This window comes from Panthera leo, chromosome D4, assembly GCF_018350215.1.
Source record: "Panthera leo isolate Ple1 chromosome D4, P.leo_Ple1_pat1.1, whole genome shotgun sequence".
Lineage (NCBI taxonomy): Eukaryota > Metazoa > Chordata > Mammalia > Carnivora > Felidae > Panthera > Panthera leo.
Window position 1 is genome coordinate 87,044,701 of NC_056691.1, and position 18,699 is coordinate 87,063,399.

Below are 18,699 nucleotides of genomic sequence, written 5' to 3' on the forward strand. Positions count from 1 at the left end.
CTTATTCCCTCTCGGAGAGGGAGCCCCTCCCCACGGTGCAGGGACTGTGGGTCAAGGGTTTATCAGAATGAGATTATATTTATTTATTTTTCTGGATCTTGCTTTTTTTCCAAAATGGTATTACATACACAGCTACTTCGTTCCATTGAAAAGGTCGCATCCTCCTTCCCGCCCACGCGGGCCAGGCCCCGCCCACAGTGGTCCAGGCCCGCCCACCGTGGGCCAGGCCCCACCCACCGGTGTCTCTTTGCCTGGTATCTGCCAGCCCTCTGCGTGGTTTTCCTCCTTCCATTTCCTTCCTTTGTGCTCCTGTTCTGTGCACTTTTCAGCCACCCCTGACTGTCTGTTGAAGTCGGGGTTGCTCTGGGGGGCCAGGCCCATGTCTGGTTTAGCCGTATCCCACAGATGGGGGCGCACTGAGGCTCAGAGACATGAAGGCTCCTGCCCAGGGTCACTCCACCACTCAGGACAGAGCCCAGACTAGCCCGGCCATCCCTCCAGCTCTAAGCTCACAGCATGTAGCTTGGGGCTTGCTCTCCACCTGACCGATGGGCCATACACAGGCAGTTTGGGAAAACTCATTTCAGTGACTTCTGATAGTCCTGAGAGCTTGGCAGGGCATCTGTGTCCCCCGCCCCACCCCCCATTTTATGGCTGGGGAAACCAACGTGCCACGAGGGAAAGGAGTCCTGGCTCCTGGACACACTGCTCCCTCCCTGCTGGCTGCAGGCAGGGGTGGCCAGGACAAGGGGGTGTTTGGTGGCATCGGCGGCTCTAGAGCCAAGCCTTGCTGGCTGACCTCAGGGTGGGCCACAGACAGTGTGAAAGGAGGTGCCCAAGGCAGGCACAGGCCTGGGATCACATGCCCCTCGGTCCCTTGACCACCTTTTACAAGATGTGGGCATATCCACGACAGAGTCTCTGCCCCCTTTGGGACAGGGAAACAGGCCATGGGGCAGACAAGCTATTCCAGACCCCTGCCCGGAGGCGATGCAAGCTGGGGAGGGGCTCAGTGCAGGGAGGGGATGAACACACTGCCTGCAGGAACCGTCCTGGGCGGAGTGCTTTCTGTAACCGGAAACGAGATCCCCACTTCCTTGAACCCGCTCCCTTTCCCTGTGGCGCCCTCCTGAGCACAGGGGTCTGCTTCCAGGTGGGATCTGCTCCACCCGGGTGGCCCCCTGGAGCTGCTGCAGGGCCGGGCTCCACTGTGGATCTGGCTCTGAAGGTGGCCTCTGTCACTTACAGCCAGTGTGAAGTTGGGCCAGTGGCTTCTCTCTCTGAGCCTCAGTTTCCCTATCTGTAAAATGGTTGTGGGGAATATCCTTCAGCCTTAAAAGGGAAAGGAATTCTGACCCGTGCTAAGACACGGATGAACTTTGAGGGCCCTGTATTAAATGGAATACGGCAGACACAAAGAGACGAATCTTGCTGCACGGCTCCGTTCACAAAGCACCTGGGATAGTCAGCTTTATAGAGACGGAAAGTAGCATGGCGGTTGCCAGGGGCTGGGGGAGGGGGCAGCGGGGAGTTGGTGTTGAATGGGGACAGAGCAGACCCATGGTGGTGGTGGTGGCTGTACGACAATGGCAGTGTATTTAATGCCACTGAATGACATACCTAAAAATGGTTAAAACAGTCAGTTCTATGTTATGTGTATATGACCACAGTGAAATTTGGAGAAAAAGAAATGGGTGTGGTGGGGGGGGTGGTGCCTGACTGGCTCAGTCGGTAGAGCATGGCTCTTGATCTCAGGGTCGTGAGTTTAAGTCCCACGTTGGGTGTAGAGCTCACTTAAAAAAAGGAAAAAAAAATGGGTGCTGGAACTATGTGCTCGTCCTGGACTTGGCCCTGAGTCTTTAGTCTGGGAACAGGAGCTGCCCCTGTGGATGTTCAGTGCTCTTGAGTCACTGACTCGTGGGGCGGGTCCCTGCACTGGAGATCCCTACCTGGGGCGGGGTGGGGTGTGAGGGGCTCTGTCTCCTTCCCAGGGGCCCTCGGGGTTGGGCAGAGCCTCCGCTTCCTCCCTGTCAGGATGTGCAGCCCTGCCCACAACCACCTGAAACTCGCTGCTGCCCTCCCTCCCCGCCATGCCTGGGCCCTGCCCTTCCCTGCGTCCCACTCCTTCCCCGTCCTCTCGGGCCCTCTCTTGAGACCCGCTGATTTTATTGAGCACCTACTATGCGCCAAAGACTCCTGCCCTGAAGGAGCAAGACGAGGAGGTGCCTGAACCTCCTGCCTGCCCCCCCCACTCTGCGCTAAGCACTGTAAAAGCGTGAAATTCTGTGGACGCTTTCCAGCAGCCCTGTGAGGTGTCTGTGCAGAACCTGAGGCCCAAAGCCAGCAAGGACCTTGCCCAAGGTCCTGCAGCGAGATCGAGGCTGGCAGATCTCAGCTCAGCCTTCTTGGCCACCGGCTTGCCCGCCCTCAGCCTCAGCAAGAGCTGCTTGGGAGTGGGCTGCCCCTACCACCTAGCTGTTGGTTGTCGGGGGCCCCTGGGGCGGGTGCCCCTCCTTCGCATCCCTGGGGACTAAAGCCTGGGGTTTGGTGCCTGCACCTCCTTTCCAGATTTCTTCCAAAACCCCAGCAGAGAGGGGCAGTGCCTTGTCCAGAGTTCCACAGTGAGCTGGTGGCAGAGGTGAGGCAGAAATAGGGTGCAGCTAGAGGGTCACCCCCACGGGGCCGGGCCTGCACCGAACTCCCAGCCAGGGCCCCTGGCTCTGCACCCTGAGACTCCACGAGGCTCTTCTCAGCAGGGAGGCGGCATCTGTGTCTCCCACCACTGCCCACGAGCTCCCACTGGACACAGAGGCCCCTGAGGCGTGGACACACCTTGGGCACTTTCATCGTCCCCAGAAGGCTGAGCCAAGGGCTGGATGGCAGCGAGTTCAGGATGTGCTTGAGACCAGGTGTTTGGGGTCAGGGGCAAGCTAAGAGCCAGACATACCGGTCTGGAATGGCCTGGGCTGTTTCCTCCCTCTGCCGGCCTCCAGTTCCCTCACCTGTAAACGGAGCTATGCACTGTTCCCACCTCAGAAGTCAGGAAGCCACATGTGCAAAGCCCTAGGACGGCAGGGCCCAGAGGCCACTCCTCACCGTGAGACCGGGTGTCCCCACTAGGCTGGCACACCCACCTCCCTCCAAAACTGTGAGTTTGCAACCACATCCTGCCTGGTCATAAACTGCACCGCCCCCAGCGTCTGGCGTCCTGCCGTGGCCGTCTCTCTCTGGAATCTCCGGGGCAGGCTGGTGCACGCCCTCGGGAGCTCGGTCGGCCCCTCCTCCCTTCCCGTCCCCAGCCTTTGGGTGCCTGCCTGGATGTGGGCTTGGGGAACTGGCGAGGGAGGGACGAGTATCCGGGTCTCTTTCAGCTGGAGGCTGGCTGTGTGATTCAGCGAGCCCTCCCCGGGGTGCCCCCTCCCCAGGAGTGTGGGCGGTGTAAGGAGCCAGCCAGTCATTAGAGGCCCAGGCCTTCTCGCCAGGAGGGCTGACCCCTGGGCTGGAGCTGGTGGCCCAGGGAGGGTGGTGGTGTCTACTGGCCCCGTGGTGACCTGAGTTCTGGGAACCCCAGGGGGGCAGGGAAGCTGGACTCCCGGGTGTGGCCTCTTGGCATGGTCACGCTGACAGCAAGCCCGTGCAGCAGTGACGACCCAAGTGGGGAGGCGGAGGGACAGGCCTGGGTTCAGTCCCAGTTCTGCCCTGAGTCGTAGAGTGTCCGTGGCAGGTGACTTCACATCCCTGAGCTCAGTTCCCCCGTCTGTGGAACGAGGCCAAAGACAGGCCTGCGCGTGGGCATCGAAGGGATTCCGTGGTGTGGGCTAGCCCAGTGCCTGGCACACGTCCATCTGAGTGCCCCGATTCCCTCTCAGAGTCCTGGGTTGCTTTCTTCCTGTCCTTCCCACCCATCCCGGTGTGCCCTGGAAAGACAGGATGGAACACATTTGGCGTTTGCAGGGAGGCCCGTTTTATGAATGTTTCATTACCGTGGTCATCATTAACATTACCAACAGTTAGAATGAGGGGGGCAGTCCCGTAGTCCGGGCACCCTGGTTCCTCTCCCAAGAGAAACAGACCAGTCTGTCAAAATACAAGTACTTAAACCTTGGTTTAAAGTCTAGATTCTAGGGGCACCTGGGTGGCTCAGTCAGTTGAATGCCAGACTTCGGCTCAGGTCATGATCTCATGGTGCATGAGATCGAGCCCCGTGTTGGGCTCCTTGCTGACAGTGTGGAGTCTGCTTGGGGTTCTCTCTTCCTTTCCCTTTCTTTCTGCCTCTCTCTCTCTTTCAAAATAAGTAAACTTAAAAAAAAAAATCTAGTTGGGGCGCCTGGGTGGCTCAGTCGGTTAAGCGTCCCACTTCGGCTCAGGTCATGATCTCACAGTTCGGGAGTTCGAGCCCCGCGTGGGGCTCTGTGCTGACAGCTCGGAGCCTGGAGCCTGTTTCAGATTCTGTGTCTCCCTCTCTCTCTCTGACCCTCCCCCATTCATGCTCTGTCTCTCTCTGTCTCAAAAAAAAAAAAATTTTTTTTTTTTTAAATCTAGATTCTACATTGGAAAATAGGGAGTAAAATAAAATTCACAATTTTATTTTAAAAAATATGCACAGAAAGGACTGGAAGGTTATTACGCATTGAAAAGTTAACAGTAGGCAGCCCTGGCGGTGTTCTTACAAGGGATTTCTTTTTTTGTGTTTATGCTTTTTTATATTTCCCCAAGCGTTCTCTGGTGAACATAGAGTACTTTTTAAAATTTCGTTACAGTCTTGCAGACCAGTAGTTGTAAGGGCAGTGTATCTTGGCAGGGTGATTGCAGACAGCCCAAGCACAGGATTCCTTTCGCACCTTCATTTTGTTGCACTCCTCCTGTATGTCACTGGCTGGATTTCCTGAATGTGGCTTCTTACGCAGTATTCCCCAAACTTGGCCGATCGTTAGTGTCACCAAAGTCAAGTGTAAGCTCTACCTGAGACCTGCCGAATTGAACTCTCCAGGGAGATAATATGCTGCTATTTTTAATTTCCTTATACACACACATGTAGATGCACACGGCCAGAGATAATAATAGTAATAAATAATAATAATAATAATAATAATAATAATTGTGATATCATCCAGCACGCGGCAGAGATCAGTCTTGTTTTCTTGTCTTCTCTCTGCTTGGCCGCACCCCCCCCCCTACTCTGTGTGTGTGTGTGTGTGTGTGTGTGTGTGTAAGAAAGACTCCCTTCAGGATCCAGTAGGGACATAATTACATGCATCCTCATAGAATTTTTTTGAATTTCCCTATTTGTCTTACAAAAGTGAGTTCATGGGCACCTGGGTGGCACAGTCGGTGAAGCGTCCGACCCTTGGTTTCAGCTCAGGTCATGGTCTCACTGAGTTCGAGCCCTTCACTGGGCTCTGTGCTGACAATGCAGAGCCTGCTTGGGATTCTCTCTCTTCTCTCTCTTCTCTCTCTCTCTCTCTCTCTCTCTCTCTCTCTGTCTCTCCCTCTCTCTCCGGCCCTCCCCTGCTCACGCTGTCTCTGTCTCTCTCAAAAATAAATAAATAAACTTAAAAGAAAAAAGTGAGTTCACATCAAGCCCCCTTTTCTACATTGGGATTTCTCACACTTGGAGGAAACCTCTTCGGGTCACTGGGGCAGCAGCATCACGGCCCTGGTTCCAAGTGAACTGGGAGTTTTCAGCAAGCCCCTCTGGTCAGTCTGATCGTTAATAGGATGCAGCCCGGGGACAGGAATTCCCAAATGGTCCTGCTGAAATGCAGGGCGAGGCCACCTTAGCCATCTGTCGGCGTGGGTCCCGACCTCAGCTCTTGGTCTTCACGTCTGCTAAGTCCGGAGGCCACCTGCCTTCCCCTGTGCTGGTGTCCCGGCCGCCCGGTGGCCACATAGTTCTGGACAGAGGCTGATCGGGGGGCCACCCTGTGCGTGGCAAGGCTGTGACTCCCAGCCCGACTCAAGGTGGAACGTTGGACGATGGGTGCGCCGTCTCCCGGGTCCCAGACAGCCAGGCCGCCCTGTGGTAACCCCCTCCTGTGGGTCCCTTTCAGGTTGCACCATGATTCCAGTGACAGAGCTCCGCTACTTTGCGGACACGCAGCCAGCCTACCGGATCCTGAAGCCATGGTGGGACGTGTTCACCGACTACATCTCCATTGTCATGCTGATGATCGCGGTCTTTGGGGGCACACTGCAGGTCACCCAGGACAAGATGATCTGCCTGCCTTGTAAGTGGGTCACCAAGGACTCCTGCAACGACTCATTCCGGGGCTGGGCAGCCCCTGGCCCAGAGCCCACCTACCCCAACTCCACGGTCCCGCCGACCCCCGGCGCAGGCCCCACGGGCATCAAGTACGACCTGGACCGGCACCAGTACAACTACGTGGACGCCGTGTGCTACGAGAACCGCCTGCACTGGTTCGCCAAGTACTTCCCCTACCTGGTGCTCCTGCACACGCTCATCTTCCTGGCCTGCAGCAACTTCTGGTTCAAGTTTCCGCGCACGAGCTCGAAGCTGGAGCACTTCGTGTCTATCCTGCTCAAGTGCTTCGACTCGCCTTGGACCACACGCGCCCTGTCCGAGACGGTGGTGGAAGAGAGCGACCCCAAGCCGGCCTTCAGCAAGATGAACGGCTCCATGGACAAGAAGTCGTCGACGGTCAGCGAAGACGTGGAGGCCACCGTGCCCATGCTGCAGCGGACCAAGTCCCGCATCGAGCAGGGCATCGTGGACCGCTCGGAGACGGGCGTGCTGGACAAGAAGGAGGGCGAGCAGGCCAAGGCGCTGTTCGAGAAGGTGAAGAAGTTCCGCACCCACGTGGAGGAGGGGGACATCGTGTACCGCCTCTACATGCGGCAGACCATCATCAAGGTGGTCAAGTTCATCCTCATCATCTGCTACACCGTCTACTACGTGCACAACATCAAGTTCGACGTGGACTGCACCGTGGACATCGAGAGCCTGACGGGCTACCGCACCTACCGCTGTGCCCACCCGCTGGCCACGCTCTTCAAGATCCTGGCGTCCTTCTACATCAGCCTGGTCATCTTCTACGGCCTCATCTGCATGTACACGCTGTGGTGGATGCTGCGGCGCTCCCTCAAGAAGTACTCGTTCGAGTCCATCCGCGAGGAGAGCAGCTACAGCGACATCCCCGACGTCAAGAACGACTTCGCCTTCATGCTCCACCTCATCGACCAGTACGACCCGCTCTACTCGAAGCGCTTCGCCGTCTTCCTGTCGGAGGTGAGCGAGAACAAGCTGCGGCAGCTGAACCTCAACAACGAGTGGACGCTGGACAAGCTGCGGCAGCGGCTCACCAAGAACGCGCAGGACAAGCTGGAGCTGCACCTGTTCATGCTCAGCGGCATCCCCGACACCGTGTTCGACCTGGTGGAGCTGGAGGTGCTGAAGCTGGAGCTGATCCCGGACGTGACCATCCCGCCCAGCATCGCCCAGCTCACGGGCCTCAAGGAGCTGTGGCTGTACCACACGGCGGCCAAGATCGAGGCGCCCGCCCTGGCCTTCCTGCGCGAGAACCTGCGGGCCCTGCACATCAAGTTCACGGACATCAAGGAGATCCCGCTGTGGATCTACAGCCTGAAGACCCTGGAGGAGCTGCACCTGACGGGCAACCTGAGCGCGGAGAACAACCGCTACATCGTCATCGACGGGCTGCGCGAGCTCAAGCGGCTCAAGGTGCTGCGGCTCAAGAGCAACCTGACCAAGCTGCCCCAGGTGGTCACCGACGTGGGCGTGCACCTGCAGAAGCTGTCCATCAACAACGAGGGCACCAAGCTCATCGTCCTCAACAGCCTCAAGAAGATGGTGAACCTGACCGAGCTGGAGCTGATCCGCTGCGACCTGGAGCGGATCCCGCACTCCATCTTCAGCCTCCACAACCTGCAGGAGATCGACCTCAAGGACAACAACCTCAAGACCATCGAGGAGATCATCAGCTTCCAGCACCTGCACCGCCTCACCTGCCTTAAGCTGTGGTACAACCACATCGCCTACATCCCCATCCAGATCGGCAACCTCACCAACCTCGAGCGCCTCTATCTGAACCGCAACAAGATCGAGAAGATCCCCACCCAGCTCTTCTACTGCCGCAAGCTGCGCTACCTGGACCTCAGCCACAACAACCTGACCTTCCTCCCCGCCGATATCGGCCTCCTGCAGAACCTCCAGAACTTGGCGGTCACGGCCAACCGGGTGAGTGGCTTGGCCGTGGCTCCGCGGGGGGCCCGGCGGAGGCCTTTGGCGGAGGAGGGGGAGGTGTTCAGGAGGCTCGGTGTCTCGGGGTGGTCGGGATGGCCTGAGGCTCCTGGGTTGGCGGTCCTCCCCCGCCCCCGTGGTTCCCAGAAGCACCCGGCAGGAGCTTGTTGGGAATACAGATTCCCGGGCCCCGGGCCAGTCCTGCCGACCTGGGCTTGGGAGCCTGTCTTTGCCATAGGATGCTGCAGAGTCCTTCTGTCGGGAGGGCTGGTGTGGTAAGGGGGGGGGGGGGGGGGGAGGGGTGCCTGTCCCTGAAGGCGACCCGGGGCACGTTCCTTATAGGCAGGGGTGTGCTGGGGCAGGAGGTCCGAGGGCTGGGTTGTGGGAGGCAGGACCCGGCCTGGAGCTGGCTCTAGATCGCATTTGGAGTCGAGGGGCCAATCTGGATCCACTGGAGACAGAAACCGTGGGTGGCTGGTGCTCACCGAGGCGAAACCGGGTGGTTTCTGCAACTCTTTGCACTGCTCACACCCTTCCCCCTCTGTGTTTTGGGGTGGTAGAGGGCACAGTCGGGCTTGTCGCCACCTGCCTTTTTGGAGAGGAAGTTGTACAAACCATTTCAGGCCAGCAGTGTGGGAGGCGATGCCCTGGAGGGCTACAAATCGTTGGTAGCCCCGTGTGCTAGCCCCTCGCCTGCCCAGGGAAGCCCCCCACCCAAGGGCCCCTTCTCAGAGGCAGGCGGGTGGAGTTGAGGGCAGGGTGCTCCTGTGGCCCTGCGGTCAGGTCTCTGTAGTGCAGGCAAAGCCACAGCCTCTGGAAGGACCTCCCCCCTGCCCGCCCCTCCTGCGCACCTGCAGGAGGGGTGACACATTCCTGGTCTCCGCTTTCAGGGTGGAGACTGGCAGTGAGGCAGGTGGCGGCGGGGGCCCCAGGCCAGGAGTGCAGACTCTGGAGACCCGGTTCGGACACCATCCCTGCGCCGCCCTGCGGCCAGGGGCACAAAGCGGCCCACCCTTTGCAGGGCACGAAGCTCCCGGCAGGAGCTCTCTCATTTCAGGCAGTCCCTGAAATGCCCCTGCCCCAGGAAAGGACACACCTTCTCCAGTGTCACTCAGATTGAAGGGTCTGGGTCCCCCTCTCCTCCGCCCTAAGCCTCTCTCAGTACAAACCAACCTGACGCTTCCATAGATCAGGGGTGGTGACAAGTCCTGTCTTCCTCCCCCAAATCATGACTGAGCGTACAAGGGCGAAGGTCACGTCCCAGGTTGCCTCACTGGAGAATCTGCCCCCATGGCCTGGGACAGGCCACTGATCAGGAAAATTGGACCTCTGGGCAGAAGCCACATTTGGGCAGCACCAGACAGACCCCAACACTTCCTTTAATACGTGGAGGGGGACCAAGCGGCTCAGAGCACAGTGTGGGGCCAGATTGCCCCTGGAATTGGGTCCACTAAGGCATCTCACAACCCTTTGTCTGGGGGGTGGCGTGGGGCAGCTTGCTGGGCCCTCCTTCCTGATGGAGGGTGCAGCAGACGTCCAGCCTGGCTCGAAGTTCCATCCGCTAACCCCCGCTGCTCACCCCTAACAGGCCTATTAGGTCGTGCCTGTTGGCTGAGGTCACCCCTCAGGAAAGGAGCTGGCGACAGGCAGACAGGCACGCTGTTGCTGTCCCGGGGAAGGAGACCCTCTGCAGCCCTATTTAGCACACTGTTTAATCACATCCTGTCTCCGCCCCTGGAATGCCAGAGGCCTCTGTAAAAAAATTCACTTGGGCAGGATCCTTGTCAGGCCCATCCTTTCAAGCTGGAGCCCCTCTCCTCCTCCTTTGTGAGCACCCCCCGCCCCTGGGGCTGCAGGTGGACAGGGAGGGGTGGGTGTGACCTGGCTCAGGCCCTTAGCTGCTCTTTTCCCAGGTTTAAACTCGTGTGAATAGACACGGAAAACTGGTGTTCATCTGTCCACAAATCCATTTATTCATTCTTTCATTGATTTGGTAAATGCTTTTCAAGCACTCCTAGCGTGGGACAAGGTGCTGGGGACACAGGGACGAACAAGGCCCGCTGGCTGCCCATCTGGAGCCTCCTGGGCACACACGGGAGCGGCCTCAACCCAGATTTAGGTCAGGAGGGCCTCATGGAGGAAGGGACATCTCACCTGGCCCTGAGGACGAGGAGGAGTCCGCCAGATGAAGAGGAAAGGGGAGAGTCCAGTAGGTTCTGTCCATGGGGGAGGAGCAGCCTGAGGCCAGGATTGGTAGGAGAGTCCTGTTCTTCTTCCTTGTCTCCATCAGATCGTCCCTGTGCCCCTTGTCTGGTGACGTGGGTCTTGGCACACAGGAAATGTTTACCAGATACTGGTTGATTGAGTGCATGAAGGAACGACCTAACTTACAACTGGGAGAGACTGATCTTGCTGCAGTGTGAGGCTGTGGGTTTGAGGGACAAGATGAGCGAGGTCAAGAGCTGGCAGAAAACCCAGGCGCGGCCACCGGCGGGGGACGGGGGGTGACAGAGGCTGCTGCGGGTGGAGAGACATCGGCGGCAGAATCCGCAGGATGGGGCTGGATCGGATGCGGGACAAGGGGAGAGCTCCCAGTGACTCTGGGTTTCTCACTTGGCTGCCTGGGAAGATGGGCCATTGAAACGGGATGTAGAGGGAGTCACTGGTTTTCAGAGAGGAGAGCGTATGTCCCATGTTGAGGGTCTGGCGCCCCTGGGACATCCAAGGGATGTTCATGTTGAGTCAGCCTGAAGCCCAGGGAATCCGCCCTGTGCCCACCCAGGCTCCTGCGTGAAGACGGGTCCTTGTCGAGATCACTGGGGAGAAGATGGAGGGAGAGAGGAGTCTGGCTCAAGCCTTTGGGGTGGAAGCGAAAGAGACCAGGCAGGAGAGTGTGGGCTTACGGCACGCGGGACAGTGGGGTGAAAGAATGGGTTCAGGTCCAACGGATTAGGAGGGACTGTTGGTGACTCTGGCCGGATAGTTTCAGGGGTGGACAGGGGCAGAAGGTGGATCACAGTGAAGCAAGAGACAGTGTTTGTCCAGATGGTTTGCTGGGAGGGGTGGAGGGCCATGGAGCAACCCCAGAGGCTTCTGGGAGGGGCTTTTTTTCAAAGACTGGCGGGACTTGAGGGCCCCTCAGTGCTGATAGTGGAGCCACTGAGGTCCCTGGGCCGTAGGAGAGGGCAGGATCGGGGTGATGGGAAAGGACCTCGACCCTTCAGCAGCTGAGTGACACCTCGGGAAGAAGGACAGGCCCAAAGGACAGGGGTGGCTGTGGCGGGGCGCCAAGCCACTGGAGGGACCTTCCCTTTTTTCTGTGGGACGTGGAGAGAGCTCACTGGATGGGGCAGGGGTGCTCCGGGGACGCGGTGTTTTAGGGAGGCAGTTCTGCATGTGAACCCCAGCTGTGCCACTCACTGGGCCAGGCCTCTCACGCTTCCCTGACCGTTGAGTCGTCAGAAGAGGCCACTGTGGTAGAGAGCGGGCTCTCTGGGGGGCTCAGGCCCCCCCCCCCCAGTCCTGCCAGAGCCCGCTTCCCATCATCCCTCTGACCGTCATGTCCCTCAGCGTCAGTCCTGCTCACCTGGAAGCCACCTTGGCCCCATCCCTGACCGCTGGGCACAACGGGGGCTGGTTTGGGAGGCCTGGGGCAGGAGTCTCTTTTAAAACACCCTCAGACACAGAACATTGAAGGCGACATGCGTTTCCAGTCCTACCCTTTCATTATACAGAGGGGGAAACTGACGCACAGGGAGGGAAAGGGACTTGCCCAGGGCTACACTGGCAGGGAGCGCCGTATTTGGCACAATGGGAGCACAGCACAGGCTCCAATCAGAGGAAGCCAGGCTTACTCACATCCTCTCTCGACCTTTCCTTGGCTGTGTAGTCTCGGACACGTTGCATTTCGCCTCTCCAGGCCTCAGCAGGACAATGGGGATGGGGACAGAGCAGCCTCAGAGAGGTTACTGAACAGTCTTTCCGTCGTCCTCACGCGGGATCGAGTGGGGTGCCTCCTGCCCCTCGTACCTGAAGGAGGTTGTTTTGGCAAAAACAGGTTCAGTAAGAACCGTGTTTATAGCTGATTCCTCACAGAAGGGCAGGGCGGAAGGTGGCATTTGTGCGGCCTTTCCTATGCACCTAGAGACACAGCAGGTCCCCATGTGGGCTCCACCGTTTGTTCCTTGCTCCACCGATGGTGTGGACGGATAGCAGAGGGTCATGGGTTTGAGCCCCACATCAGGCTCCCCGCTGTCAATGTGGAGCCTGATTTGGATCCTCTGCCCTCCGCCCTCTGCCGCTCCCCTGCTTGGGCCCTCGCTTGCTCTCTCTCTCTCTCAAAAACAAATAAACATTAAAAAAAAAAAAAATTATCAGTGCTCTGATCGAGCCTGGTGTGTAGGAAGTTGCATGTGGGCATTGCCCATTATTCAGATTTTGCAAAATAGGAGGGGAATGGCCAATACTGGGCTCCCGGCACTCATGGTCAGGGTGTGACTTGAGGAGGGGACTGAGGCCCAGGACAGGGAAGTGACACAGCTGGGGTCCCCACCCGTACTGGCACACTGTCTCCAGTTCTCAGCAACAGTTCAGGGCGTACAATTTTCTCGGCATGCTTCTCCCTTTCCTAAATGGTCCCTTTTTTTTTTTAAAACGTTTCTTTATTATTTTTTTTATTTTTTATTTAAAAAAAATTTTTTTTAACGTTTATTTATTTTTGAGACAAAGAGAGACAGAGCATGAACAGGGGAGGGGCAGAGAGAGAGGGAGACACAGAATCTGAAACAGGCTCCAGGCCCCGAGCTGTGAGCACAGAGCCCGACGCGGGGCTCGAACTCACGGACCGTGAGATCATGACCTGAGCCGAAGTCGGACGCTCAACCGACCAAGCCACCCAGGCGCCCCAACGTTTCTTTATTTTTGAGAGGGAGATAGACAGCTGAGCGGGGGAGGGGCAGAGAGACACAGAGAGGGAGACACAGAATCCGAGGCAGGCTCCAGGCTCCGAGCTGTCAGCACAGAGCCCGATGCGGGGCTCGAACCCACAAACGGTGAGATCATGACCTGAGCTGAAGTCGGACGCTTAACCAACTGAGTCACCCAGGCGCCCCTCATAAATTGTTCTTAAATCAGGCAAGACCCACAGGTGAGGCCTGGACGGTGGAGGGAGTGGGGAGCGGTTAGTGGAGTAGCTGGCCTGGCCGCTGTGATGTGCGGGGGGACCAGGTGCTGGGAGACAGCGGGGACCCAGGTGGCCCCCATCCTGCCCTCCCAGAGCCCACGGTCCAGGAGTGACCGGTGGCCGAGCAGCTTCCCCACGGAGGGATCGGTGCTCCTGGGGGCCGTGGGGGCCATAGGTTCCCCGGGAGGCCGGGGAAGGCTTCCCAGAAGAGGTGAGTACGGAATGATTCTTCAAGTACGGGTGGGAGTCAGCTGGGCTTCGGGCCGGACGGTACTGGTGCCGGGGGAGCGGGGAGAAGCCTCGGCCAAGGCCCCGGGTCTGTGCTGTGCCCCTCACTCGGGCCCTCTGCTCCTCCCCTGCAGATCGAGGCACTGCCCCCGGAACTCTTCCAGTGCCGGAAGCTGCGGGCGCTGCACCTGGGCAACAACGTTCTGCAGTCACTGCCCTCCAGGGTGGGCGAGCTGACCAACCTGACCCAGATCGAGCTGCGGGGCAACCGGCTGGAGTGTCTGCCCGTGGAGCTGGGCGAGTGCCCGCTGCTCAAGCGCAGCGGCCTGGTGGTGGAGGAGGACCTGTTCAACACGTTGCCGCCCGAGGTGAAGGAGCGGCTGTGGAGGGCTGACAAGGAGCAGGCCTGAGCGCTGGCGGACGGCTGAGCACGGGGCCGCCGAGGAGCCCTGGGACCCAGGGACCCAGGCACCCAGGGACAACCAGCCAGGTCTCAGCCAGGCCAGGAGCCCGGGGCTGGACGTCGGCTGGGCTGCAGCGACAGGACAGTACCTGAGGGGCTGGCCCCTTTTCTCCTTCGAGACTCATGCCCCCCAGGGCGGGCGCCTTGTCGGGGAGATCAGAGACCTAAGTCGTAGAGTGCAGTATTTGGACAATCAGGGCCTCTTCCCTGGAGGCCATCTCTGCCGCCAGAGGCCCAGGGACACCTACTTAGCTCTTGGTATTTATTTTTCGCCACTTCCCACCCCTCCCTCCGGATAACTTCTACATTCCCAAGAAAGTCCAGCTCAGATGGGGGAGGTGTTGAAGGAAGGGTGGGCCGTGTCCCTTTTTCTTTTTTTTGGTGATGCCACCGGCGGTACCCACCCAGACTTGAGCAGAGTGGTCCAGGGAGAACCAGCCGTGGATAGTCGCCGCCCCCCCCCCCCCCCCCCACCTTGGTGCGGGGGCCGGGCTCTGGCAGTATGGCCCAGGGGGACGGTAGGCCGCCGGGTAGAAAGGCCAGGCCTGGGGCTTGCCTCATCAGTTTTAGATTTTTTTTTTTTTTTTTAAGTAAAAAAAAAAAAGAAAAAGAAAAAGAAATTTTTTTTTAAAGCTTTGAAAATTGATGGTTTGGGTATTAAAAAGAAAAAAACTAAAAAAAAAAAAAAAAAAAAAAAGACAGTGAAGGCCAGTGAGTTGGGGTCTCAGGGCGGAATGGCAGCTTCAGAGCAGAGCAGCAAGACCCTGAATTGTATTTCCTCCCCCCCCGGGTGCAGGCTGCCGAATGTCTTCCGAGTCTGGTGTGACCTCGGTCCAGGAGTTCTGTTTGTTCCTCTCCTCTCCCAGGACGGGGAATTTTGTTTTGTTTTGTTTTGTTTTTTGGTGTCTTGTTTTCTTTCTCCTCCATGTGTCTTGGCAGGCACTCATTTCTGTGGCTGTTGGCCAGAGGGAATGTTCTAGAGCTGCCAAGAAAGGAGGAGACTCGGGTTGGCTAATCCCCGGATGAACGGTGCTCCATCGTCCCGTCCCTCGTCTCAGTGTTAAAGAGCCAGGAGGAGCTACCTCGCCCGGACTCTGCTTTCCCACCTCACGTGTCACGACTTTGCCCAGTGCCACCACTAGCCTCAGCTGCTGACATCAGCCTTGTCACCACCTGGTCCTAAAGAAGAGACACTCGGAGGCGGGGTCGTGGGTGGGGAGGTCGCTGCTGGGAGGGTGGGCTCCCCAGGTCTTAGTTCCAGTTTCTGTCCCGGGCGCCTGGCACACACAGCCCCCTCAGCACCTGGTTGCTGGAAGCCACCTCACTTTAGATCAGTCACCGGGGTCCCCGCGTTAGAAGGGTCCCCCCCCCTTAGATCAATCACTTGGACACTAAGGCACGTTTTAGCGTCTCTTGTCTTTAATGATTACGTCCATTTGTCTGTCCATGTGTGTTTCCTGCGTCATATCGGCGGATGTAATCCTCAGAAATAATGCACACTAGCCTTTGACGACCATGAAGCAATCCGTTACATGAGGGTCTGAACTTGTAGACTCGGTTCAAATATCAAATAAATCTATAACAGAAGGTAGCCTTTGGAGGTCTCTGTGTCGTTGCGGGGGGGATGGGGGGGCTTCCCTCAGCTCTCTGAGTCCCGCTGGGCCCTGTGGACTAGTTTGTGGAACAGCCACCGATGGGCACCTAGAAGGTGGTTCACCGCCCCTCTCCCTGCCGGGGGAGACCGCAAGCCCCGTGGAGGCAGCCTCTGTTGCGTGTCTGGTGTGGCCCAGGCCGGGGATCCCACGGCCACCCAGTCGCCTGTGGTTTGGACCTTCGTGAGCTTTGGCGGGGGAAGGCGTGGGGGCACTGGAATACTCTCCATCCTTGTCCTAGCTCTGTTACTCCCTGCACAAAGCCGGGCCGATCCCTTCCCTCCCAGGGCCTCCATACCCCCATCTATGCAATGGGCGTTTCCACTCTGTGCTCTCACAGGGACCCTTGTAATTCCTAACAGCCATTCCCCTGGGCTCCTCAGAGGTGGGGCGGCCGGTCACTGCAGAGAACCCGACCGGCTCCTGGCCCCTTGGGAGCCTGCTGAAGGGGCAGGGGTCAAGGGCAGAGCTGCCTTCAAATCGTAGCTCTGCCATTTATCTGACGTGGGGCCACAGAGTCCTCGTTTGTAAAATCAGAGTAGCGTTGGCAACCTTGCAGGACTGTTCTGAGGCTCACTGGTGACAATTATGTGGTAGGTGGAGTTTTGAACAGAGGGCCTGGCTTTTAGTGCCCAATAACTGACACTGTCCACCTGGACCAGTGAGGCTTGCGCTGGGCCGACCTGGGGACCCAGGGGCAGGGGGCTTTTGGTGAAGAAGAAAGGCCATTGGATCTTAGCGATGAGGCCTTAGCTGCTCCTTGGTGGGCTGTGATCCCTTCGGAGACCCTCCTGTATCGCCACGGTGGAGGCGTTTTCCCCTCCTGTCTGGTCTGGCACCTCCCAACCCCCGCTCCCCCATCCAGCCTTGGGGCCCCCCAGCGACCCCAGAAAGAGGAGTGTTGCCTCTGGGGCTGGTTAGCTTTTGGGAAAAACCACAATGCAAACCCACTTCCCGAAGCCTGAGCAGAATGAATGAACAAATCTTGGGAGGTCCATCCCCTCCCTCTCCCCTCCCCCCCATCCTCCCGGGCTCTAGGCTCCAAACCTCAGTGGTAGTCTTTCCTCTGATTACAACAGCAGTTTGGAAAACTGGGGGAAGTTCAACAATAAGATAAAAATATCCTGACATTCCACCCAGAACAGCCCCTGCTAACTTCTGCTCAACAGCTGGTGGGTACTTAGTAAATGCCAGGCCCTGTGCCAAGCTCTTCATCAGAGGTAAAGTGCCGAGCTTCCTCCTTACGAGAGGTATTTATGTTATCCCCAAATTAAGGATGGGGAACGCAGGGCCCAGGCCTGGACTGAGACCCAGTCTGCCTCCCTGAGCTCCACTACAAGCCTTTGGTGGGGGTTCCCAGGCAAGCTGTTGGCCCAGCAGGATCGGACCCTTACCGTGCTCTTGGCACATGGTCGGTGTCTGTATTTTCGAGCCACCGCAACACATGGGGCCAGGACAGTGGGGAATGCGCCCTGCCTCACGTGAGCTCCGTCTCACCTGTATCTCCTGCATGGTTCTGTCTTCAGCCTGCCCTGCTCCCCCAGCCTAGCGCCTCAGAACCTCTTCTCCATTCTCAGGAGCCTGGCCACCCTCTCCTGGCCCTCAGGAATCGACACCAAGCAGCTATTCTCGATGCCGTGGCCCAGAAAACATGACTTGGGCCCAAGGCTCCCAAAGGCTGAGCTCATGTCCCCATGCTCACCGCCAAGACAGTCTGTCCCTTTACCATTCAGGAAAACGTCATTTCAGGGAAGTCCAGCGGCCAGTTTTCAGAAGCTGCAGCCAGAATGGCCCCATTAGCTGCTGAGCAGGTCTGGTGGGTGCTGTTCTTGTTCTGACGGCTGGTCTCCACAATGCCAGCCAGACTTGAGACGCCAAACATCTTCGGCCTGGGGGGTGGGGAAGAGGAACCTAGAGCTTTTCCCTTCCTCATTCTGAAGACACAGCCCCCCACTCCATAGCCCCCTCCCCCCCTTTTCTTTTTCTGAGAATGATTTATTTAGGGGCGCCTGGGCGGCTCAGTCGTTTAAGCATCCCACTTTGGCTCAGGTCATGATCTTCAGGTTCGTGAGTTTGAGCCCCGTGTTGGGCTCTGTGCTGACGGCTCAGAGCCTGGAGCCTGCTTCGGATTCTGTGTCTCCTCTCTGCCCCTCCCCGGCTCATGCTCTGTCTCTCAAAAATGAATAAACGTTAAAAAAAAAAAATGTTTATTTAAGTGATCTCTGCACCCAGTGTGGGGCTTGAACTCACACCCCAGAGATCAAGAGTCCAGAGATGGAGAGTTGCAAGCTCTTTGAACTGAGCCAGCCAGGAGCCCCTAGCCCCTTCTGCTAAGATTGCCTTTTATCTGCTATCCTCCTCTGAGCCATAGGCTGACCCCTACCCCCTCCTTTAATCCTCCCAAGACTGGGAGAATTTCAGAGCATCAGAGCCGGGAGGGGCCCAGATAATTCTCTGAGGACCTTTTCCACCTTTGGAAAGTAAAGCCACTTGGCCCAATCTGACCAGTCTGACGTGCAGATCCCCCAGGCCCACCCTGCACCCCCACCCCACCCCATATTGATGCTGGTAGCCTGAGGACTTTCTAATCCTTACGTGAAGTCTAGAGAGGGGCTGACATTCATCAGAGGTCACAGTGAGTGGTGGTGCCTGGTCTGCGACTCAGGGGTCCCCCTGCCTACCCAGCTTCTTTCTTTGCCCTGACACTCCTGGAATACAATTTCTAGGCACCTGGTAAGCAGTCACAGTAGGGTGGTTTCTGGAAAGAACCTGGGAGGGAGCTGTTAAAAACCATGAAGGAAATTGAAAAGGGCTAATCCTGGATTAACTGGGAGGATGGACCCAGGGTATTGAGCTGGGTCAGAGGCAAGGGCCCCAACCAGGCACAGAAGTCGGGGCGGGGGTGGGGGGGGGGTGGGGAGGGGGCGCGGGGGTCCAGGCAGGCCTGTGTGTACTT

General features: G+C 57.9%; 1 protein-coding gene across 1 annotated transcript in view; it reads left to right on the forward strand.

Moving 5' to 3' along the window:
• The window catches only part of LRRC8A (leucine rich repeat containing 8 VRAC subunit A), a 29,993-nt gene extending 15,288 nt beyond the window's left edge, over positions 1 to 14,705 (forward strand). The window contains exons 3-4 of the mRNA XM_042912210.1: positions 6,051 to 8,215; positions 13,763 to 14,705. Coding sequence (XP_042768144.1) covers positions 6,059 to 8,215; positions 13,763 to 14,038 — 2,433 coding nt within the window. The 5' untranslated portion in view covers positions 6,051 to 6,058 and the 3' untranslated portion in view covers positions 14,039 to 14,705. The remainder of the gene's footprint in view (positions 1 to 6,050; positions 8,216 to 13,762) is intronic.
• Positions 14,706 to 18,699: the final 3,994 nt, after the last annotated feature.